This window comes from Corythoichthys intestinalis, chromosome 7, assembly GCF_030265065.1.
Source record: "Corythoichthys intestinalis isolate RoL2023-P3 chromosome 7, ASM3026506v1, whole genome shotgun sequence".
NCBI lineage: Eukaryota > Metazoa > Chordata > Actinopteri > Syngnathiformes > Syngnathidae > Corythoichthys > Corythoichthys intestinalis.
The window spans coordinates 56,106,705-56,128,952 of record NC_080401.1 but is presented as its reverse complement, the minus strand read 5'-3'; the positions used below and the strand labels follow the sequence as shown (position 1 = coordinate 56,128,952).

Sequence of the window (22,248 nt, the reverse complement as noted above, 5' to 3'; positions counted from 1 at the left end):
GCAATAAATGTAATTATTACTAACAGCTCCTGGTGTGATTCAGTGAATTTGTACATTTTAATACCAACACGAATGTAAAGCTGTTATGTCAAGAAGTAAAAATTCATTTCAGGCCCCAAAAAATTAAAAAAAAAAAAAAATTCTTAGGAATTCAAGTATCCTAGCCTTTGATTAGCCCTCTCCCAGAGATTTGCATCTGTCACGTGGTGCAGCGGCGTTGCTTTTACGTGCTCTTTCAGAAAAACAGGACGGAGAGCATCCGAATAGTGTTGTATCGGTCGCGAACGATTCGTTCTTTTTGAACGAATTGTTTTGGTGAACGAGACCGAACTAATCATCATCTGCACTGATTCGTTCTATGAAGGTGGTGCTTGTTCGCTGCGTGGGAGGGCGTTGAGCAAGCGGCAGCGTCTTCTGACATCGCACACGACCAATCAGACGCCAGCCTCATCGCGGGCAGGGGAGGGACCGGAAACAGAATCAGGGCGTTTGTCACTCACGTCCACGTGTGGCCAATAAGCAGCCAGCGTGCAGGCAGGGGGGCAAGACTGAGTTTTGTCACTTCCCGTTCAGTGACTCGGTCCTCCGGTTCCTGACCTAGCTTGCTGCTAACTTGATTTTCCAGTAATGACTATGCGGTGAATGAATCAGAAAATGAAAGGAAATGACTTTGTCACATATTTGTTAACGTGGAGCCTATCAAATGCTGCTCAAACAGACAAAAACACCACACAAATCTAGCGAGCATTGTTTAGAGTAGTACTTTTCTCAACAAACTCGTGACTGCCTATGACGACATACTATCAAATTTACAGTAATTTAAAACACGGGTAGCTACGAGGCAAGCAAAAGCTGAGCTGCGGTCGCGTGACGGCAGTGAAGCGGGCAGAGAACTGTCACTATATGGAGGCTTCATGGCAGCGATATTTACCTCATATGTGCACAGAAAAAAATATTTAGTATGATCACCATAATACTGATTTGCAATGAAACTGTATATACATGTCAATTTTTCCCCGAGTGTTTTATTTTTTTTTTTTTCGTGTCAGCGTGTCGGGTGTTGGTTGGTTTGACAAATTATGTCAATCCGTCCATCATGTGCTACTCAAGCGCCCAAAACAACGCACGCAGACACGGGAGATGTCGCAATATGTCTACATTTTTCTTAACAGACTAATGAGAGTAGAAAGGCGACATCGTAAAGAGCTAACAATTATTTCTCGTCAGCATTTGACGATCTGAGATGCGGGGACGACAGGGGAGCTGACCGGATTATTTTATTTATTAATACCAGTGCAAAAAAACAATATGATCACCATAATACTGATTTGCAATGAAACTGTATATACATGTAATTTTTTTCCGAGTGTTTTTTTTTTTTCTTCGTGTCAGGTGTTGGTTGGTTTGACAAATTATGTCAATCCGTCCATCATGTGCTACTCAAGCGCCCAAAAACAAAGCACGCGGACACGGGAGATGTCGCAATATGTCTACATTTTTCTTAACAGACTAATGAGAGTAGAAAGGCGACATCGTAAAGAGCAAACAATTATTTCTCGTCAGCATTTGACGATCTGAGATGCGGGGACGACAGGGGAGCTGACCGGATTATTTTATTTATTAATACCAGTGCAAAAATTCAACACGATCATCTTAATACTAAAAAACAAAAATACAACAGAGCGAGATGTAAATATGATGTGTTGGTCGTTCCATATTCAGAAATTAAACTTTCGATGTATTTTTATTTTCGTGACAGCAAACATGCTGTATATGTGATTGTATGTGTGATCAAGAACCTGCTAAAGGAAGTCCTTGCGCCCCCGCCCCCTACTCCCCTCACAAAAGGAAAATGTTTAACCGTGTCCTAAATCGAAATGCAAGCACGAGCCATGACTTTGAGCCCATAGAACTAGGACAGACGACGCGGAAGTTCTCCCTCGCTTTTGCAGCAGCAGGAGGGAGACGAGGCTGTCTGTGAAAGCAGAATGATACCGCCTGTCACTCATTTCTGAAACTACGACGAGTGGTCAATGTGGAAGAGAGGGAGGGACCAAGCAATGTCACTTCCCGTTCAGTTATACTGCGAAGCGGTCTTTGGTGATTCGTTCGGCAACGTCACTTCCCGTTCAGTAACCGAACGATTCGTTTGGGCGGGGAGGGAGATGAGGGGGGCGAACGATTCGTTGAACGATTTGTTTGAACGAATCTTTTTACTGAACGAACCGGAATGGATTCGTTTGCTCAAGTGAACGACAAATCTCGTCACTACATCCGAACTCATTATCCTCCGCTGGGAAAGGGGTGAGTCGCTTCATCTAAAAAAGACGCAGTAATACTCATAATTTCAGCCGCGGTTTTCAAATAATTCTTTAAAATAGACCAAAACGTTCTCACGTGGAGAAAAAAATAGTGACAACGCGTCTTACTTGCTTGCATTTAAACGCATCGTTTTGCCCTACAGTAGCAGGTGAGTCTCGCCGTATGCTTGTTTGCTCGTCATTTTATGAGATTTGTAATCTTTGGTAGTTTGTTTTTACGTTTAAACTGGAGTGGCGCAACTTCTGCGACGATTACACTGTCAAAAGGTAGACGAAATAATAAAAGTTTAGCTGGCGGCATTTTAAGTGACCCTTGCTAGCAGTTGTTCACATTTCGTGTCTAAAGTAAAGTGAAACGCATTATAACAATGCCGTTATTTACTAATAAAACTCGTGGTTGTGAGACGTAGGAGTAACTTGATGCATTTGACTTTAAAAGTTTAAATTATTGTGTGATTGATGGCTGTGATTTGGTTCCTGCTTTACTTCTTCGTCCTCCGCCTTTAATTTGATGTGCAGCAGTGCCATCCAACGGACTCCCATGTTACTGCAGCTAATACCGACGCACTCTAACTCAAAGCTATGTTTACTACATTTTTTAAAATTCAAACTTTATGCTCTGGTACGAAATACGTCAAGAAAAACTACTACTTTTTAGCGATAGAATTTATATAGTGAGAAACCAACGATACTTACTGGAAAATAATGAATGAATGAGTATATATTTGATGTAAAGTAGGGCTGCAGCTATCGATGATTTAGGTAATCTATCAATTAGTTCGAATAATGGATTAATCGGAATATAAACATTTAATACGTTACAGAATAAATTTTAGGATATGTAAAACAAATACGTGTTTTGGCTTGCTAATATTACACTTTTAAAAGATCATTAAATGCAAATATAAAAATTCTTGAGTGCTGCTTCAAACTATGTAGAATTGCACTCTCGTTTTACAAGAGCAATAAATGCATATTCAAATACCAGAGCTTAGCCAGAAATGATGCAAAAAATAAAATAAATAAATGAGGCTCTTAGTACAACAAAAAACAATTGGCTAACTTGCAACGCAAAAGTCCGCTAGCTTAAATGCTAAAAAATGCATTTTTTAAAAACAATGCTCTTAACAAATAGTTCAAACACATATTCCCACAAAACTGCTAAATATACTAATATACTATGCTATAATGCATAAACATATTAGCTCAAACAAAAACATATCTTGTATCGGTCTTAACAGGGAGCAGCTAGATTCAGCCATGTTAGACATGTCATGGCATATTCACTGTTGCAACTAGAGGGCAGTTTATCCACACAAATCAATAAAACTAAATGCAACACTTTCAAAACAAATCATTACAACGTCACTCTAATTAAATGAATCCTTGAAGCAGTAAAATTTGATTAGAAACTTTTTTCTTCTCAAATTACTCGAGTTAATCAATTAATCGCTGCAGCACTAATGTCAAGTGTGACAACCAAAAAACTGCAAGTGGCTCTGATTTTCTGTACAATACTACAAACTAGGCCTGAACGATATTGGAAAAAACTATTGCTGCGATTTTTGGGGGGTTTGCGATATATTGTGATATTATATTGCGATATTAAAAAAATATATATATATTTTTAAATAAATTTTTACTAGATGACTTGAAAAGCTGTTTGGAAAGACTTTGGATGACTCATCATGACCACAATGTACAGTATTCCATCATTTTTCGTGGTTAATAGGGACCAGAACCCGCCGCGATAAGTGAAAAACCGCGAAGTAGCGCACACAAACCACTTTTGTCACTTTTTTTCCCCCAAAGTATGATTAAAAAAAAAATGTATATATATATATATATATATATATATATATTATGGCTGTCAAACGATTAGAATTTTTTAAATCGAGTTAATTACAGCTTAAAAATTAATTAATCGCAATTAATCGCAATTCAAACCATCTATAAAATATGCCATATTTTTCTGTAAATTATTGTTGGAATGGAAAGCTAAGACAAGATGGATATATACATTCAACATACGGTACATAAGGACTGTATTTGCTTATTATAACAATAAATCAACAAGATGGCATTAACATTATTAACATTCTGTTAAAGCGATCCATGGATAGAAAGACTTGTCGTTCTTAAAAGAAAAATGTTAGTACAAGTTCTAGAAATTTTATATTAAAACCCCTCTTAATGTTTTCGTTTTAATAAAATTTGTAAAATTTTCAATCAAAAAAAAAAAACTAGTAGCCCGCCATTGTTGATGTCAATGATTACTTACACAATGCTCATGGGTGCTGAAGCCTATAAAATCAGTCGCACCTAAGCGCCAGCAGAGGGCAGCAAAACTCCATAAAACACAATTAACAAGAGAGCGTTTCACTGTACCGTCATTTAAATCTGTCTGAGCGGGGCATCTGCGTTAATTGCGTCAAATATTTTAACGTGATTAATTAAAAAAATTAATTAACGCCTGTTAACGCAATAATTTTGACAGCCTTAATATATATATATATATATATATATATATATGTGTGTATGTATGTATATGTATTTTAATAAATGCTTTTTAAGCACTTCAAATGTAATAATTATGATCAGTTTTAAACATAACTGTCCCACTGAATCATTTTCAAACAAGAATAAAGTAATGTAGTAGAAAAATGCTCGTCTTTATTAAATGCTTCTGTTTACCTAACATGGCTGTGACTCTTGGAGTGACATGTAGAAATTACAAACTCCTCATAACCACTCCTGGCGTTTATTTTGTATGTCTCGAACGTCTCCACATTCTCCCCCCCACATACACACACATTAATTCCAGCCCGCGCTTCCTTGCAGAAACTAACAAGTTAAATGATGATTGACAGATTGCTGCCCGGCTTCTTTGGCCAGATCAAAGCCATCGTTAACTTTAATAAGCAAGTGCCGCAGTGACTGAGAGCTGGGAAAGGGGGTGAGAGAGGCTATGCGTGCGAATGAAGCAGAACAAAGGTTTGTGGATTGGGGGGAAAAAAAACAAAAACTATCACACGTCCTTGCGATGGGACTATCGTGCATGCGCACATCACGATGGCGATCTTTAAAAGGTATATTGTTCAGGCTTACTACAAACTAGAGCTGAAAGGATACTCCAGCAACTCGAGTAACTCAAGTTTAAAAACCGATCCGAGTAATTTTATTCACCTCGAGTAATCGTTTATTTTGACAGCTCTAAGCATCATGTTTTGCTCGGACTACTTTTAATACGGGACAACGCGCTGATGTTACGTGCGTAGAGGAAGAAGCAAAAAAAAAAAAAAAAAAAACTTACTGCAACCGACAGCCGCTACACACGACGCCGACGTTGCTAAATACTAGCCCACACGATGCTACGTTGGTAGCAGTTAGCGTCTGATGAGTCTCATAGAGATCACATGTATGTTGAACCAGATGCGAAATGACAGACTTGGCCGCGTCTGAGCAGCGTTCGTAGACAGCCGCCATCTTAAAGCAGTAGAGCGCTAAGCGCTAATAAAGAGCACTAAGTGCTAATGAATAAAGATTAACGTTACTGTCACTAGCTCTTGTAACGTTAGCCCTGCGGAGGGCTAAGTTTCTATTAATTATGACCACTGTCGATGCGTGGCTAACGTGTCTTACATACAGGCTTTAACATAACATAACGTGGAGTGATGAGGGTGTAAAATAAAAACTCAGTAATGCTAACTATGAATTTTAGCTCAGTAGTCATTGCTGGATAAAACACCAAGTATTACTGGTCTCTAATGTGCTCCAATACAGCCTGTATCATACATTTATTTTTGAACACAGCAAAAACTCAAAATCGTATCAGGACTTACAGTTTAGACTAACTTAAAACTTAACTAGAACTTAAAAATGGCTTGACACAAATAGAAATTCAATTGAAACACGTGGGAAAAAATCCTAACTTTTAAGTGATGTGTGTTATCAAGCGTAACAGCATTTTTAGGTGTATATATATATATCTCCTTTTTTTGATAAGATCTAAAGGATTATTGAGTGAAAGCAGTGAATTAGTCTTTTTTTTTTTTTTTTTTTTTTATTCTACAGTGCCTTGCAAAAGTATTCGGCCCCCTTGAACCTTGCAACCTTTCGCCACATTTCAGGCTTCAAACATAAAGATATAAAATTTTAATCTTTTGTCAAGAATCAACAATGAGTCGGACACAATCGTGAAGTGGAACAAAATTTATTGGATAATTTAAACTTTTTTAACAAAAAACTGAAAAGTGGGGCGTGCAATATTATTCGGCCCCTTTGCGTTAATACTTTGTAGCGCCACCTTTTGCTCCAATTACAGCTGCAAGTCGCATGGGGTATGTTTCTATTAGTTTTGCACATCGAGAGACTGACATTCTTGCCCATTCTTCCTTGCAAAACAACTCAAGCTCAGTGAGGTTGGATGGAGAGTGTTCGTGAACAGCAGTCTTCAGCTCTTTCCACAGATTCTCGATTGGATTCAGGTCTGGACTTTGACTTGGCCATTCTAACACCTGGATACGTTTATTTTTGAACCATTCCATTGTAGATTTGGCTTTATGTTTTGGATCATTGTCCTGTTGGAAGATAAATCTCCGTCCCAGTCTCAGGTCTTGTGCAGATACCAACAGGTTTTCTTCCAGAATGTTCCTGTATTTGGCTGCATCCATCTTCCCGTCAATTTTAACCATCTTCCCTGTCCCTGCTGAAGAAAAGCAGGCCCAAACCATGATGCTACCACCACCATGTTTGACAGTGGGGATGGTGTGTTCAGGGTGATGAGCTGTGTTGCTTTTACGTCAAACATATCGTTTTGCATTGTGGCCAAAAAGTTCAATTTTGGTTTCATCTGACCAGAGCACCTTCTTCCACATGTTTGGTGTGTCTCCCAGGTGGCTTGTGGCAAACTTTAAACGAGACTTTTTATGGATATCTTTGAGAAATGGCTTTCTTCTTGCCACTCTTCCATAAAGGCAAGATTTGTGCAGTGTACGACTGATTGTTGTCCTATGGACAGACTCTTCCACCTCAGCTGTAGATCTCTGCAGTTCATCCAGAGTGATCATGGGCCTCTTGGCTGCATCTCTGATCAGTTTTCTCCTTGTTTGAGAAGAAAGTTTGGAAGGACGGCCGGGTCTTGGTAGATTTGCAGTGGTCTGATGCTCCTTCCATTTCAATATGATGGCTTGCACAGTGCTCCTTGAGATGTTTAAAGCTTGGGAAATCTTTTTGTATCCAAATCCGGCTTTAACTTCTCCACAACAGTATCTCGGACCTGCCTGGTGTGTTCCTTGGCTTTCATAATGCTCTCTGCACTTTAAACAGAACCCTGAGACTATCACAGAGCAGGTGCATTTATACGGAGACTTGATTACACACAGGTGGATTCTATTTATCATCATCGGTCATTTAGGACAACATTGGATCATTCAGAGATCCTCACTGAACTTCTGGAGTGAGTTTGCTGCACTGAAAGTAAAGGGGCCGAATAATATTGCACGCCCCACTTTTCAGTTTTTTATTTGTTAAAAAAGTTTAAATTATCCAATAAATGTTGTTCCACTTCATGATTGTGTCCCACTTGTTGTTGATTCTTGACAAAAAAAAAAAAAATCATATCTTTATGTTTGAAGCCTGAAATGTGGCGAAAGGTTGCAAGATTCAAGGGGGCCGAATACTTTTGCAAGGCACTGTAGTTACAGCTGAGATTCAATTGTTGGCTGTTTTCTACAATATACATCGAAAAAAAAGACTTTGATTGACTGAAAATGGTTCAAGATTAGATGAAATGTCTTGTTTTCTCATGTATATTTATAATTGCTCTTCACCTAAAAATATATTTGTTTTATCCGATTACCCGATTAATCGATAGAATTTTCAGTCGATTACTAAAATATTCGATAGCCTAATTTTATTATAGTAGCTGTACTTGTAAAATAGCACAAAGTTAGTCTTGCTATGCAAATGCTATCTTGTTCCCTTTGCATAGCCCCAGGTGTCTTTAAATGTTAAATATTGTTGTTTAATCCCTGTGTGTTTCTTTTAAAATATACATTTCAGAATGAGCGTTGCCAGGCAGCTCCGACTCTGCTCTAGGTTTGCTCTCCGAAGAAGTTTTTGCACATCGCCGGTAAGTTACCACCAGAAGGGTTAATGTCCCTCAGAATGAACAAAAAGAGGGCTGATGATTAAACCGTCCCTGTGTTGCAGTGTACGACGATGGCCTCCCGACACGGCAACACCAAGAGGATCCAAGGACTCGACAAAAATGTTTGGTAAGGGAGTCTTGGTCGATTGTGCTTGTTTTACAAGTGCACTGATATGGTGGTCAAACCAAGGGTGGCGTTCACGTCGCTGGCAGCGGACCCTTCCGTAGTCAACTTGGGTCAAGGATTCCCGGATATTTCGCTGCCGCCTTACGTCAAAGATTCCCTGGTGCAGGCTGTGTCGGTGGACAAGATGAATCAGTACACGCGAGGCTTTGTGAGTATATCTTTATTCTGTATACATGACATAAGTCTTGTGATGGTTTGGGACATTGTTGGTTTAACTCATTGGCTGCCATTGATGGCGTCAGACGTTTAATCAATTTTGACTGAGAGAGGTTGGCAGCGATCATTTGCAAATTCACAGTTAAGATGAATTGGACGTCATTCATTGGTAATGGCAGGCAATGAGTTAAAAAAGGTCCTAATTCTTCTTTTTTAGTTTTCTTTTTGAGCCTTCATTTATTATTCTTATTCATTTTTTTGAAAATGTTAGCTAAAAAAACACAAAAATGCAGTAAATCAAAAATTAAAACATGAAGAAATAATAGCTAAGTTAAAAAAGGTTCTAATTTTCTTTTTGAGCCTTCATCTATTCTTATGACTTTTTTTACATTTTTAGAAAAAAAAAAGTGGTTAATATTATTTTTCTTAATCCTTCTTTTCTTCAATTTAAAAATTAATTAAAAAAAAAAAGAAAGAATAAATAAATAAATAATAAATAAAATTTAAAAAATAAATAAATAAATAAATAAATAAATAAAACCTTTTTGTTTTTCATTTTCAAGTATCTAGAATTAAAAAATGACTGTATTTTAGGGCTGTCAAATGATTAAAATTTTTAATCGAGTTAATTGCAGCTTAAAAATTGATTAATCGTAATTAATCGCAATTCAAACCATGTATAAAATATGCCATATTTTTCTGTAAATTATTGTTGGAATGGAAAGATAAGTACCGTATTTGTTTATTTTAACAATAAATCAACAAGATGCCATTAACATTATTAACATTCTGTTAAAGCGATCCATGGATAGAAAGACTTGTAGTTCTTAAAAGATAAATGTTAGTAAAAGTTATAGAAATTTTATATTAAAGCCTCTCAATGTTTTCGTTTTAATAAAATTTGTAAAATTTTCAATCAAAAAAAAAAAAAAAACTTGTAGCCCGCCATTGTTTTTTGTATACATCTTTTTATTTGAATTTTTTAATGCAGTACATCTCAGCCAGAACAAAAATAACAGATCTATTAATCTTAGCATGGTCATCTGGTATACGAACAAAGAGTGAACGTTTAGACTGACACAATTCCAGAGTTGTGATTGGCTGTTTTGTGAACAGGTTCTTCATCTATTTTACACAGACCATGAATACATCACTAACAAAACAAAATACAGCAAGACCCACATACACACGACAACAACAACAACAACAACAAAAAAACAACAACAAACAAAAACAAAAAAAACAAAAAAAAAACCTTAATAGTTCAACGTTACCATAGATAACATTGATATTATAATGAGCAAGAAGTAAGATGACGTATTAACTAACTAAACTACATAGTTTAAACAAAATAAAAGAGGAAGGTGGGGGTGGGGGGGCAAGGCTTTTAGTTGCTTTCTTGAGAAATCGTGAGTCCATCTAAGTAGTCTTTAAAGGGCTGCCAGGTTTTTTGGAAGGTACTTCCCCTTCCAGATAGTGAGAATCTTATCTTCTCTAGCTTCAGATGAGTCAAAACCTCTTTGAGCCTAGCCCGCCATTGTTGATGTCAATAATTACACAATGCTCATGGGTGCTTAAGCCCATAAAATTAGTCGCACCCAAACGCCAGCAGAGGGCGACAAAACTCCAAAAAACATAAGTAACAAGTTGGCATTGCACTGTGCTGTCATTTTAATCTGTTTGAGCGGGGCATGTGCGTTAATTGCGTCAAATATTTTAACGTGACTAATTACAAAAATTAATTACCGCCCATTAATGTGATAATTTTGACAGCCCTACTATATTATATATATTTTTTCTTTTTCTTAATTTGAAAAATGGGGAAAATTAAGTATGTGTACATATATTTAAAACATAATATTGATTATGTTTAAAAGGCTCAAAAAAGAGGATTTGGACCATTTTTTTGCTGGGCAATGTCGCCAAACTATCTAATTACCGTATTTTTGGACTATAAATCACAGTTTTTTTCACAGTTTGGCCAGGGGTACGACTTATACTCTGGAGCGACTTAAGGGTGAAATTATTAACACATTATCCTTATTCACGTTATTTTCACACTAAACCACAAGAGGGCGCTCAAGGCCTGTGTTTCAACATTGGCGGTTACTTATAAAAAACAACTGAGAAGGACTGAACAAAATTGCACTAAAAAGAAAATCATATTCCGCAGATTACAAGCTGCAATAAGTGAAATATGCAGCCGAAATTAGGCTAATGCTAACGTGAATGCTATGCTAACATTACGAGTTACAATTTAGTGATGATCATTCAGCACAGATCTTTAAAGGCTAAAGCAACATTGCATATTCTCTCTGGGCAAGATAAGAAAATAGATCTTACCGTATTTTCAAGCCTTGAGAAGAGAAGACACTGGCGAGTGGTGGGGGGGGCACGCAGTGTCTCACATGAGTGACACAACCGAACAATGAACGGTCAGATTAACTACACATAAAATGTCTCACATTGTGAACAAGTGACTATTGCACATTTTCGTTCTCGTCTTGTCAGTCGAAAACTAGCGTTCATGTTATGTTTTAGTCTCCCAGAACACGTTTGTAGCTCGTCATTGTCATGAAAACAATGTTGGTTGACAAAATATTTTCGTTATCGTCATCGCTGACAAAAACAACACTGATGACATGTCTTTTCTGTTGTTGGATTCTATCAAAAAAAATTCTGCCCAAAATGCGATTTATACTCTTGTGCGACTTAAATATGTTTTTTTTTTCTTTTTCATTGCGCATTTTTTGGCTAGTGCGACTTATAGTCCAAAAAATACGGCAGTCGTCCACAAATTTAATCAACAATTAGTTATCAATTAACCGAATCAGCCGACTGTTTTCCTGTCGTCCATCCACTTTAGCTAATGTGAACATGTGCTTTTTCCATCCCGACTTTTCGTAGGGACACCCGACGTTGGTGAAGGCACTCTCTCAAGTTTACGGCAAAGTGTACGGGCGCCCCATCGACCCGCTCAAGGAAATCCTGGTAACGGTAGGCGGCTACGGCTCCTTGTTCAGCACCATACAGGCTCTGGTGGAGGACGGCGACGAGGTCATCATCATAGAACCCTTTTTTGACTGCTACGTGCCCATGGTGCGCATGGCTGGGGCTAAACCTGTCCTGATACCATTACGACCTGTAAGTACCAATCATTAACTAACAATGGTGGCGATATACATCCAATGTATTTACTGCTAATATCTTGTCCAGAAATCCGGCAAGAAAAGCACATCCAGCGCCGATTGGTACTTGGACCCGGACGAGCTTGCCAGTAAATTCAACTCCAGGACCAAGGCCATCCTTATCAACACTCCGCACAACCCCATCGGGAAGGCAAGAATGACGTCGTAAAACCCACCGAAAACCGACATAATCCCACTTCTGACCAGCGAGTTCTCCTTGCAGGTTTTCACCAGGGAGGAGCTGCAAATGATCGCCGACTTGTGCGTCAAACACGACACACTGTGTTTCAGCGACGAAGTCTATGAGTGGATGGTTTACCGTGGAAACCAGCATCATAAAATTGGTTGGTTCATTTATGTTCGGTTGCGGAAGGGAGTGGGCCAAACAGTGTTGTTTTCATCAAGAATGTCGATAATGAAAATTTTTTGTCGACGAACAATTATTTTCATGACGACGACTAGCTTGATACGTGGCTTGGGAGACTAAGCATAAAGAGAAGAATGCCAGTTTTCGTCTGACGAGACGATAATGCGACATACAATAGTTTCTTTCATATAGTGGGGCAAATAAGTATTTAGTCAACCACTAATTGTGCAAGTTCTCCCACTTGAAAATATTAGAGGCCTGCAATTGTTAACATGGGTAAACCTCAACCATGAGAGACAAATGTGAAAAAAACAAAAAAAAAAGATGATTTTGATTTTTAAAGAATTTATTTGCGAATCATGGTGGAAAATAAGTACCATAATTTTCGCACTATAAGCCGCTACTTTTTTCCTTCATTTTGAATCCTGCGGCTTATAGGCCAGTGCAGCTTATTTATTGATTTATTTGGGTTATTAGCTAACACTTTATTTGACAGCGGCATCATAAGACCATCATAATTATGACATGACACTATCATGGGCATTACTGAATGCTTATGACAGATGTCATTACAGTGCCTTGCAAAAGTATTCGGCCCCCTTGAATCTTGCAACCTTTCGCCACATTTCAGGCTTCAAACATAAAGATATGAAATTTAATTTTTTTGTCAAGAATCAACAACAAGTGGGACAATCGTGAAGTGGAACATTTATTGGATAATTTAAACTTTTTTAACAAATAAAAAACTGAAAAGTGGGGCGTGCAATATTATTCGGCCCCTTTACTTTCAGTGCAGCAAACTCACTCCAGAAGTTCAGTGAGGATCACTGAATGATCCAATGTTGTCCTAAATGACCGATGATGATAAATAGAATCCACGTGTGTGTAATCAAGTCTCCGTATAAATGCACCTGCTCTGTGATAGTCTCAGGGTTCTGTTTAAAGTGCAGAGAGCATTATGAAAACCAAGAAACACACCAGGCAGGTCCGAGATACTGTTGTGGAGAAGTTTAAAGCCGGATTTGGATACAAAAAGATTTCCCAAGCTTTAAACATCTGAAGGAGCACTGTGCAAGCCATCATATTGAAATGGAAGGAGCATCAGACCACTGCAAATCTACCAAGACCCGGCCGTCCTTCCAAACTTTCTTCTCAAACAAGGAGAAAACTGATCAGAGATGCAGCCAAGAGGCCCATGATCACTCTGGATGAACTGCAGAGATCTACAGCTGAGGTGGGAGAGTCTGTCCATAGGACAACAATCAGTCGTACACTGCACAAATCTGGCCTTTATGGAAGAGTGGCAAGAAGAAAGCCATTTCTCAAAGATATCCATAAAAAGTCTCGTTTAAAGTTTGCCACAAGCCACCTGGGAGACACACCAAACATGTGGAAGAAGGTGCTCTGGTCAGATGAAACCAAAATTGAACTTTTTGGCCACAATGCAAAACGATATGTTTGGCGTAAAAGCAACACAGCTCATCACCCTGAACACACCATCCCCACTGTCAAACATGTTGGTGGCAGCATCATGGTTTGGGCCTGCTTTTCTTCAGCAGGGACAGGGAAGATGGTTAAAATTGACGGGAAGATGGATGCAGCCAAATACAGGAACATTCTGGAAGAAAACCTGTTGGTATCTGCACAAGACCTGAGACTGGGACGGAGCTTTATCTTCCAACAGGACAATGATCCAAAACATAAAGCCAAATCTACAATGGAATGGTTCAAAAATAAACGTATCCAGGTGTTAGAATGGCCAAGTCAAAGTCCAGACCTGAATCCAATCGAGAATCTGTGGAAAGAGCTGAAGACTGCTGTTCACAAACACTCTCCATCCAACCTCACTGAGCTCGAAGAATGGGCAAGAATGTCAGTCTCTCGATGTGCAAAACTGATAGAAACATACCCCAAGCGACTTGCAGCTGTAATTGGAGCAAAAGGTGGCGCTACAAAGTATTAACGCAAGGGGGCCGAATAATATTGCACGCCCCACTTTTCAGTTTTTTATTTGTTAAAAAAGTTTAAATTATCCAATAAATTTTGTTCCACTTCACGATTGTGTCCCACTTGTTGTTGATTCTTGACAAAAAATTAAAATTTTATATCTTTATGTTTGAAGCCTGAAATGTGGCGAAAGGTTGCAAGGTTCAAGGGGGCCGAATACTTTTGCAAGGCACTGTAAGTGTCATCTGGCAAATTACGGTATGTCACTAACTCCATTTATGTCCAGCTCGGATCTTTTACATCCATTCAAAAGTGAGATAATTTTCCGGATAGCACTAAATGACATCTGTTATAAGCATTCATTAATGCTCATGATAGTGTCATCTCGTAATTTTGATTGTCCAATGACAGTCATATGGCACCACTGTCAAATAAAGTGTTACCAAATACTATAACTAGCAATAAATGAAACAACTGGAACAGTAACTGAAGAAATAATTAGCACAGAACATGAATTTTGATTGTTATTTACATCTGTAGCGTTGCAATGCATGCTAGGAGGCATGTTGGACAACAACAGTGTTGACAGCAGGTGGCAGCAGAGGTGGACTGTCTCCCCCAAGGGAGCAGTGATGGCCAAATGAAGCTTCTTGAAGCAATGATCGTTCATTTGGTCTTTTCAAGGAAAGTGTTACTGGTTATATCTTTTGGTATAATTATTAAATAATAAAGTGAGGACAGCTACGGTCTATAGTCCAGTGTGGCTTATCTATGAACAAATATCATTTTTGTGTCAAATAGGGTGGGTGGCGGCTTATAATAGTGCGAAAATTACGGTATTTGGTCAATATCAAAAGTTCATCTCAATACTTTGTTATGTACCCTTTGTTGGCAATAACGGAGGCCAAACGTTTTCTGTAACTCTTCACAAGCTTTTCACACACTGTTGCTGGTATTTTGGCCCATTCCTGCATGCAGATCTCCTCTAGAGCAGTGATGTTTCGGGGCTGTCGTTGAGCAACACTGACTTTCAACTCCCTCCACATGAGATCTGGAGACTGGCTAGGCCACTCCATGACCTTGAAATGCTTCTTATGAAGCCACTCCTTTGTTGCCTTGGCTGTGTGTTAGGGATCATTGTCATGCTGAAAGACCCAGCCACGTCTCATCTTCTTTGCCCTTGCTGATGGAAGGACATTTTCACTCAAAATCTCTCGATACATGGCCCCATTCATTCTTTCCTTTACACAGATCAGTCGTCCTGGTCCCTTAGCAGAAAAACAGCCCCAAAGCATGAGGTTTCCACCCCTATGCTTCACAGTGGGTATGGTGTTCTTTGGATGCAATTCTGTATTCTTTCTCCTCCAAACACAAGAACCTGTGTTTCTACCAAAAAGTTCTATTTTGGTTTCATCTGACCATAACACATTATCCCGGTCCTCTTCTGGATCATCCAAATGCTCTCTAGCGAACCACAGACGGGCCTGGACGTGTACTTTCTTCAGCAGGGGGACACGTATGGCAGTGCAGGATTTGAGTCCCTGGCGGCGCATTGTGTTACTGATAGTAGCCTTTGTTACTGTGGTCCCAGCTCTCTGTAGGTCATTCACTAGGTCCCCCCGTGTGGTTCTGGGATTTTTGCTCACCGTTCTTGTTATCATTTTGACGCCACGGGGTGAGATCTTGCATGGAGCCCCAGATTGAGGGAGATTATCAGTGGTCTTGAATGTCTTCCATTTTCTAATAATTGCTCCCACAGTTGATTTCTTTACACCAAGCGTTTTACCTATTGCAAATTCAGTCTTCCAAGCCTGGTGCAGGTCTACAATTTTGTCTCTGGTGTCCTTCGACAGCTCTTGGCCACAGTGGAGTTTGGAGTGTGACTGACTGAGTTGTGGACAGGTGTCTTTTATACTGATAATGAGTTAAAGCAGGTGCCATTAATACAGGTAACGAGTGGAGCCTCGTTAGACCTCGTTAGAAGAAGTTAGACCTCTTTGACAGCCAGAGAAATATTGCTTGTTTGTACGTGACCAAATACTTATTTTCCACCCTAATTTGGAAATAAATTCTTTAAAAATCAAACTATGTGATTTTTTTCCCCACATTCTGTCTCTCATGGTTGAGGTTTACCCATGTTGACTATTACAGGCCTCTCTAACCTTTTCAAGCAGGAGAACTTGCTAAATTGGTGGTTGACTAAATACTTATCTGCCCCACTGTATACTGTAAACCGCCCTGGACTATAAATTAACTATAAATGATTATTAATGTAAATAATCATAATAAAAATAATAATCATGCTTACTTGACAATGCATTCATTGATTGAAAATTCCTTCTTTCCAGCAACCTTGCCCGGGATGTGGGATCGAACCATCACCATCGGCAGCGCAGGGAAGACCTTCAGCGTCACGGGATGGAAGGTAAGACTGCATTTTGAAGACAAACTTAATTCTTTCACTGCCAGCTGTCAATGGCACTAAAACTTACGTCACTTCCTTAGCTTGGTTGGTCAATCGGCCCCGAACACCTCATCCGCCACCTTCAAACCGTCATGCAGAACACGCTTTACACCTGCCCGACGCCCCTTCAGGCAAGCGCGAGAACACTTACCGTAATGTAACCGGTTCGGTTTGTACTAACAAGTTGTTTTGCGACAGGAAGCCGTGGCGCAAAGTTTACTCCTGAACTACAAGCTGATGGGTCAGCCCGAGTGTTACTTTACGTCGCTAGCGGAGGAACTGGAGGGGAAGCGGGACCGCCTGGCCGCCATCTTGGAGGAGGCCGGATTGTCGCCAGTCATCCCCGAAGGAGGCTACTTCATGCTAGCTGACGTCACAGCGCTAAGTAAGAGTTTTAAAAATAGTTCAAAATTTAAAAGTGGATGAATATATGGATGTTTTTTTTTTTTTTTTTTTTCATATATTTTGGCCTGTAGATCAAGACCTCTCCCACATGGACAGTGATGAAGCCTATGACTACAAATTTGTCAAGTGGATGATTAAAGAAAAGGTAAATTAATTAGACTATTAGCCACATTATCATGTATTCTATACTGAATAGGGTTAGGTGTTTTTTTCCAAAACACACCTAAAAAATTGCACAATTTTAATTTTCATATCGACCAAATCTTGATTATTCGCAAGTTTTAAACTGATTTGAGATTGCACTTTTAACTTTCAGCAGTGGTCACCACATCGAACATTGATTCAAACGTTATCATTAGCTTAACTTATTCGCTGCCTGTCTTGAGTATGCGACTATGCGTTGTGGTTGTTAGTAAAAGAGGGAAATTGATTTTGAAAACATCTACTGACAGCAATAGACGCAAGGGCATGGGTTTGGTCTCAACATTGGTAGGGACGATATAACGGCATAACCTGCATATACACTTTTTGCTGGGGACGGGACATCAATAAGACCAAACAGATTGGGTGAACGGTAAGCCTGTCGCAATATGCAATAATTCCGTTTATCGCACGATGAATAAAAATGAAGGCGGTAATTTTTCCGCTGCGATTTATCGCCGTGCATGCGCGCGTGCGGCAAACATGCTGTTAAAAGTTCGGATTCCTTGTTACCAACTGCGCTGCACTGTTTGAGCGGGGCATGTGCGTTAATTGCGTCAAATATTTTAACGTGATTAATTTAAATTAATTACCACCCGTTAACGCGATAATTTTGACAGCCCTAAAGCAAGGTTAACTTTACTGTATCTTGCTAACGTAACGTTAGCCCTACGGAGAGCAAGGTTTCTATTAATTATGACTACTGTCGATGTGTGGTTAACGGGTCTTTCATACAGGCTTTATTTAATCTGTTAAAACACAGCGCTGTAGAGTGATGAGGGTGTAAAATAAAAAAAATTTATTCCTGCAACCAATCATTGCTAATAAAGCTAACTGCCAATTTTAGCTCAGTAGTCATTGATGGATAAAGCACCAAGTATCACTGGTCCCCCGGGCCTGTAATAAAACACTGAAAAGAAAAAAAAATTGTACGTGAAAGGATTAAATCGCTTTGTAATATTGGCTAATATCGTATCACTGTCCAGCTAATCAGTATGGCATCGTCATCAATTTGTCGATTTATACAGTGTACTAATGACGTCAAACGCTTTTCACCAATGTGATATTTGATGTAGAAACTGGCCGCCATTCCCGTCACTGCATTTGTCGGGGAGGAATCCACCAAGTCCTTTGAGAAATATATCCGTCTTTGCTTCATCAAGGTAAACGTCAACAAATGAAAAGCCGCAAAACACACTACAGACACACGATTTTGTCTTTGTGACGACAGAGAGACGAAACTCTTGACGCGGCGGAGCTCATCCTGAAGAAGTGGAGGTCGTCTGAAAGCAGCGGCTAAGCTATTTGTTGTTTTCAACCCGCATTGGAGGTAAAAAATAAAATAAAATTCTGCATATCTACTGGTAAAAACTGGAAGTTTTGCTTCCCCTTGGTAAAGAAAAAAATAACCTAATAATTTTTACATCCTCAAAACAAACATCTGATTTAGAATCACTTGTTTTATATTGTGAAAAACCAACGACAATAGTGAAACTCAAAGCAGTATATACGAGTGATGACATCACTCGCAACCCCTCATATACTAGAAAATTAACCCGAAGTCTGTTGTGCTGTAAAAGTTATGTTTTGTGCTGTCACGGTTTTGCAGTTTGTACAAATGATTAGGGTTGTCAAAATTATCGCGTTAACGGGTCTTAATTAATTTTTAAAATTAATCCTGTCAAAATATTTGATGCAATTAATGCACATGCCCCGCTCAAACAGGTTAAAATGACAGCAAAGTGTCATTTCCACTTGTTACTTGTGTTTTTTGGTGTTTTGTCGCCCTCTGCTGGCGCTTGGGTGCGACTGATTTTATGGGTTTCAGCACCATAATTATTATTGACATCAACAATGGCGAGCTACTAGTTTATTTTTTGATTGAAATTTTTACAAATTTTATTAAAATAAAAACATAAAGAGGGATTTTAATATAAAATTTCTTCAACTTGTACTAACATTTATCTTTTAAGAACTACAAGTCTTTCTATCCATGGATCATTTTAACAGAATGTTAATAATTTTAATGCCATCTTGTTGATTTATTGTTATATTAAACAAATACAGTGCTTATGTACAGTATGTTGAATGTATATATCAGTCTTGTCTTGTCTTCTTTCCATTCCAACAAAAATTTACAGAAAAATATGGCATATTTTAGAGATGGTTTGAATTGCGATTAATTCATTTTTAAGCTGTGATTAACTCGATTAAATTTTTTTATCGTTTGACAGCCCTACAAATGATTAAAAAAAAAAAAAAAAGTTTTTGAAAAAAAAAAAAAAATAGTACACAAGTGTTTGTGACGTTTAGGGCTGCAGGTATCGATTATTTAAGTAATCGATAATCCATCAACTATTTAGTCCGAATAATTGGATTTGGAAGATGTAATGTGTTTCAGAATAAAATGTTAGAAGATGTAAAACAAAGGCTTGCTAAGATTGCACTTTCAAAACAGCATTAAATGTGTATACAAAATAAAATTCCCAAGTGTTTTTTCAAACTATGCAGGATTGCACTTTGATTTCACAATAGCAATAAATGCATTTAAAAATAAATTAAAATTCCTGAGGTGAGCCTCAAACGGTATTAAAAATAATAAAGAAGTATCGAATTACAACAAAAGAACAATTGGCTGAACAACTTGCATAGCAAAAGGCGACTAGCTTAAATGCTATAAAATGTTAACTTTTTTTTTTTTTGCAATGCTCTTAATAAATCATAGAAATACTTATTCCCACAAAAAAACAGATTAATATACCTATAAACCACATTACGAATGCATGTAAACAACATATTGGCTTAAACAAAACTTTATGTTGGTCTTAACAGGGAGCAGCTGGATTTAGCAATGTTAAATGAGTTATGTCATATGGACTGTTTCCACTAGAGGGCAGTGTATACACCTAAATCAATAAAATTAGTCACTAAACACTAATGAAACAAATCCTCAAAGCAGCAAAATTTAATTTGAAACTTTTTTGTAATCGAATTACTCGAATCAATAGATTAATCGTTGCAGCATTAGTGACGTTATAACGAAAATATATATTAAAAAAACAAAACAAAACTCTAATGTCGTTTGTGGTGGTGGTGCCATCGGTAAAAGATAAAATGTGCAATATCTATCAAACCGTAGCAGCGCAAACCCAAAGTTGTGAAGTTTTTAACAAGACAAACTAAAAGGAACTTTTCCGGGTCGAGTAGGAGTGAGAGGGATATGTTGAACTTGTGATGACCTGAAAAAAAATTGTTATAACTGTAAAACTGCAGCAGCACAAACTGATTTTTTTACAGCACAAACCTAGCACGAACAAATGGCACCATTTGGGGTCCATTTTGAAGTAAATGGGGGGCGACTAGTGACGTCATCACTCGAAATTAATATCTCAATATCTGTGAAACGATAACGGCACAAACGATAGACATACTCCTAATAAAATTTTTAGCATACATTGGAATCAACTATCTTAAAAGTATTTCGCTGTGTTTGAATGAAGCTGAATAATATGCTAGTTTCACTGTTTGAACTGAAACAGATATATATATATATATATACATTTTAATATTTGTAAGTAATATTTGCGTTTTTCAAATGATCCAATATGAAAATACTGTACATCTTACTTTTTTCCCCTGTAAGAGGTCACAACATTTTATAAATAAAACATTCAACCACATTTTTGTTGTTCAGTTTTGTTGTTTTGTTGCCGTTTTCAGGTGGTTTGAATGAGAATAGGTTCTGTCAACAAGGAATCAACAAACCACTAGAGGGAGACAAAGCACAACACATTGAAAAAAAAAAATGCTATTTTTCATTTAGGATTACTGTACTTTCTTTTTGATTAATCAGACTTTATTGTAGCAATTTATATCATTAGCTTGGGCTGGTTTTTATTTAGAAAACTTCACAAAAATACATGAGATATAGAGAAAAATCATTAAATACAACGATAGATAATACAAGGCAATTATTAACAATAGTACATGAGACAATTTTTTTTATAGAGGCTAAATGATCATTTCATTGAGGTAAAATAACCTTTTGGACTCTCTCTTGTTCACTTTCTGTCATCACAGAAACAGCAGAGGCGAGTATAAATAATCAACTTGCTGTGAATAATCAACGTATTTGGTGGCAAAGTGCTCATTCGATCCCCCTTGTTTCCGTGTGCGGCTAACGCCGCTTTGATGAGCTGTTGCTTTATTAAGTCAAAACTGCCGCTAATCTGGGTGGCAGATGGCCCACCTCGTGTTTATCTAGCTAGAAGGAAAACAACATAAGAAAACTTTATCTATGGCTTCAAGTTTAGGCCAGGGGGAGAATTTTGATTATTTAACAAGACTACTGTTTGTTTTTACCCCTGTTTTCTCATTTTAAATTTTAAATCTATTTGAACTGCTAATATTGAGTGCTTCACTGCCATTGACAGTGCTGGACTTTTTCAATAATTATTTTTTCTCAAAGTACTGAAATGGCATTTTTTTTTTTTTTTTTTTGAAGTTTTTTTTTTTCTTTGATGAAAAAATAAATACAATTGGGGGAAAATAAGGTTCTTTTAAGTAGCAAAAAATAAAGAAAATTCCCAATTCAAAACCTCAAAAAAGAAGATTTGGACAATTTTTAGTTCAACAAAGTCTCTAAACTGGTGGTCTACAACCTGCGGCTCCAGAGCCGCATGTGGCTCTTTGGAATTTAACTGTTTCAGTGTCATTGACGATGCTAGACATCGTATCGTGTGCATAGGCGGAGTTTGACTTATGTGGCTGGGGGGTGCAAAACATGTTGATGACCCCGAAACGCATTGACAGCAATAAAATTAACTTACAAGATATATGCTCTGATAATAGCTTAGCCCAG

General features: G+C 38.0%; 1 protein-coding gene across 3 annotated transcripts; it reads left to right on the top strand.

Moving 5' to 3' along the window:
* The first annotated feature begins 222 nt into the window (after positions 1-222).
* LOC130919494 (kynurenine--oxoglutarate transaminase 3-like) lies at positions 223-21,707 on the top strand. Of its 3 annotated transcripts, XM_057842261.1 has the most exons (14): positions 223-264; positions 2,280-2,304; positions 8,385-8,454; positions 8,535-8,599; positions 8,663-8,807; positions 11,723-11,959; positions 12,032-12,154; positions 12,227-12,347; positions 16,666-16,742; positions 16,823-16,912; positions 16,980-17,166; positions 17,258-17,331; positions 18,464-18,550; positions 18,619-21,707. In XM_057842261.1, exons 3-14 carry the CDS (start codon positions 8,386-8,388, stop codon positions 18,685-18,687), a joined length of 1,344 nt encoding a protein of 447 aa, XP_057698244.1. In that variant the 5' UTR covers positions 223-264; positions 2,280-2,304; position 8,385; the 3' UTR covers positions 18,688-21,707. The 3 variants fall into 3 exon arrangements, with proteins under 3 accessions (XP_057698244.1, XP_057698245.1, XP_057698246.1); XM_057842262.1 differs by lacking the exons at positions 223-264; positions 2,280-2,304 and adding an exon at positions 2,316-2,470; XM_057842263.1 differs by lacking the exons at positions 223-264; positions 2,280-2,304 and adding an exon at positions 2,477-2,588.
* Positions 21,708-22,248: the final 541 nt, after the last annotated feature.

Excerpts from the sequence above, each read along its gene's own strand:
- LOC130919494 (XM_057842261.1), top strand. The coding sequence starts at position 8,386 with ATGAGCGTTGCCAGGCAGCTCCGACTCTGCTCTAGGTTTGCTCTCCGA. Across the intron at positions 8,600-8,662 it reads GGACTCGACAAAAATGTTTG|GGTGGCGTTCACGTCGCTGG; the intron begins GTAAGGGAGTCT and ends GGTCAAACCAAG. Across the intron at positions 16,743-16,822 it reads TCAGCGTCACGGGATGGAAG|CTTGGTTGGTCAATCGGCCC; the intron begins GTAAGACTGCAT and ends TCACTTCCTTAG.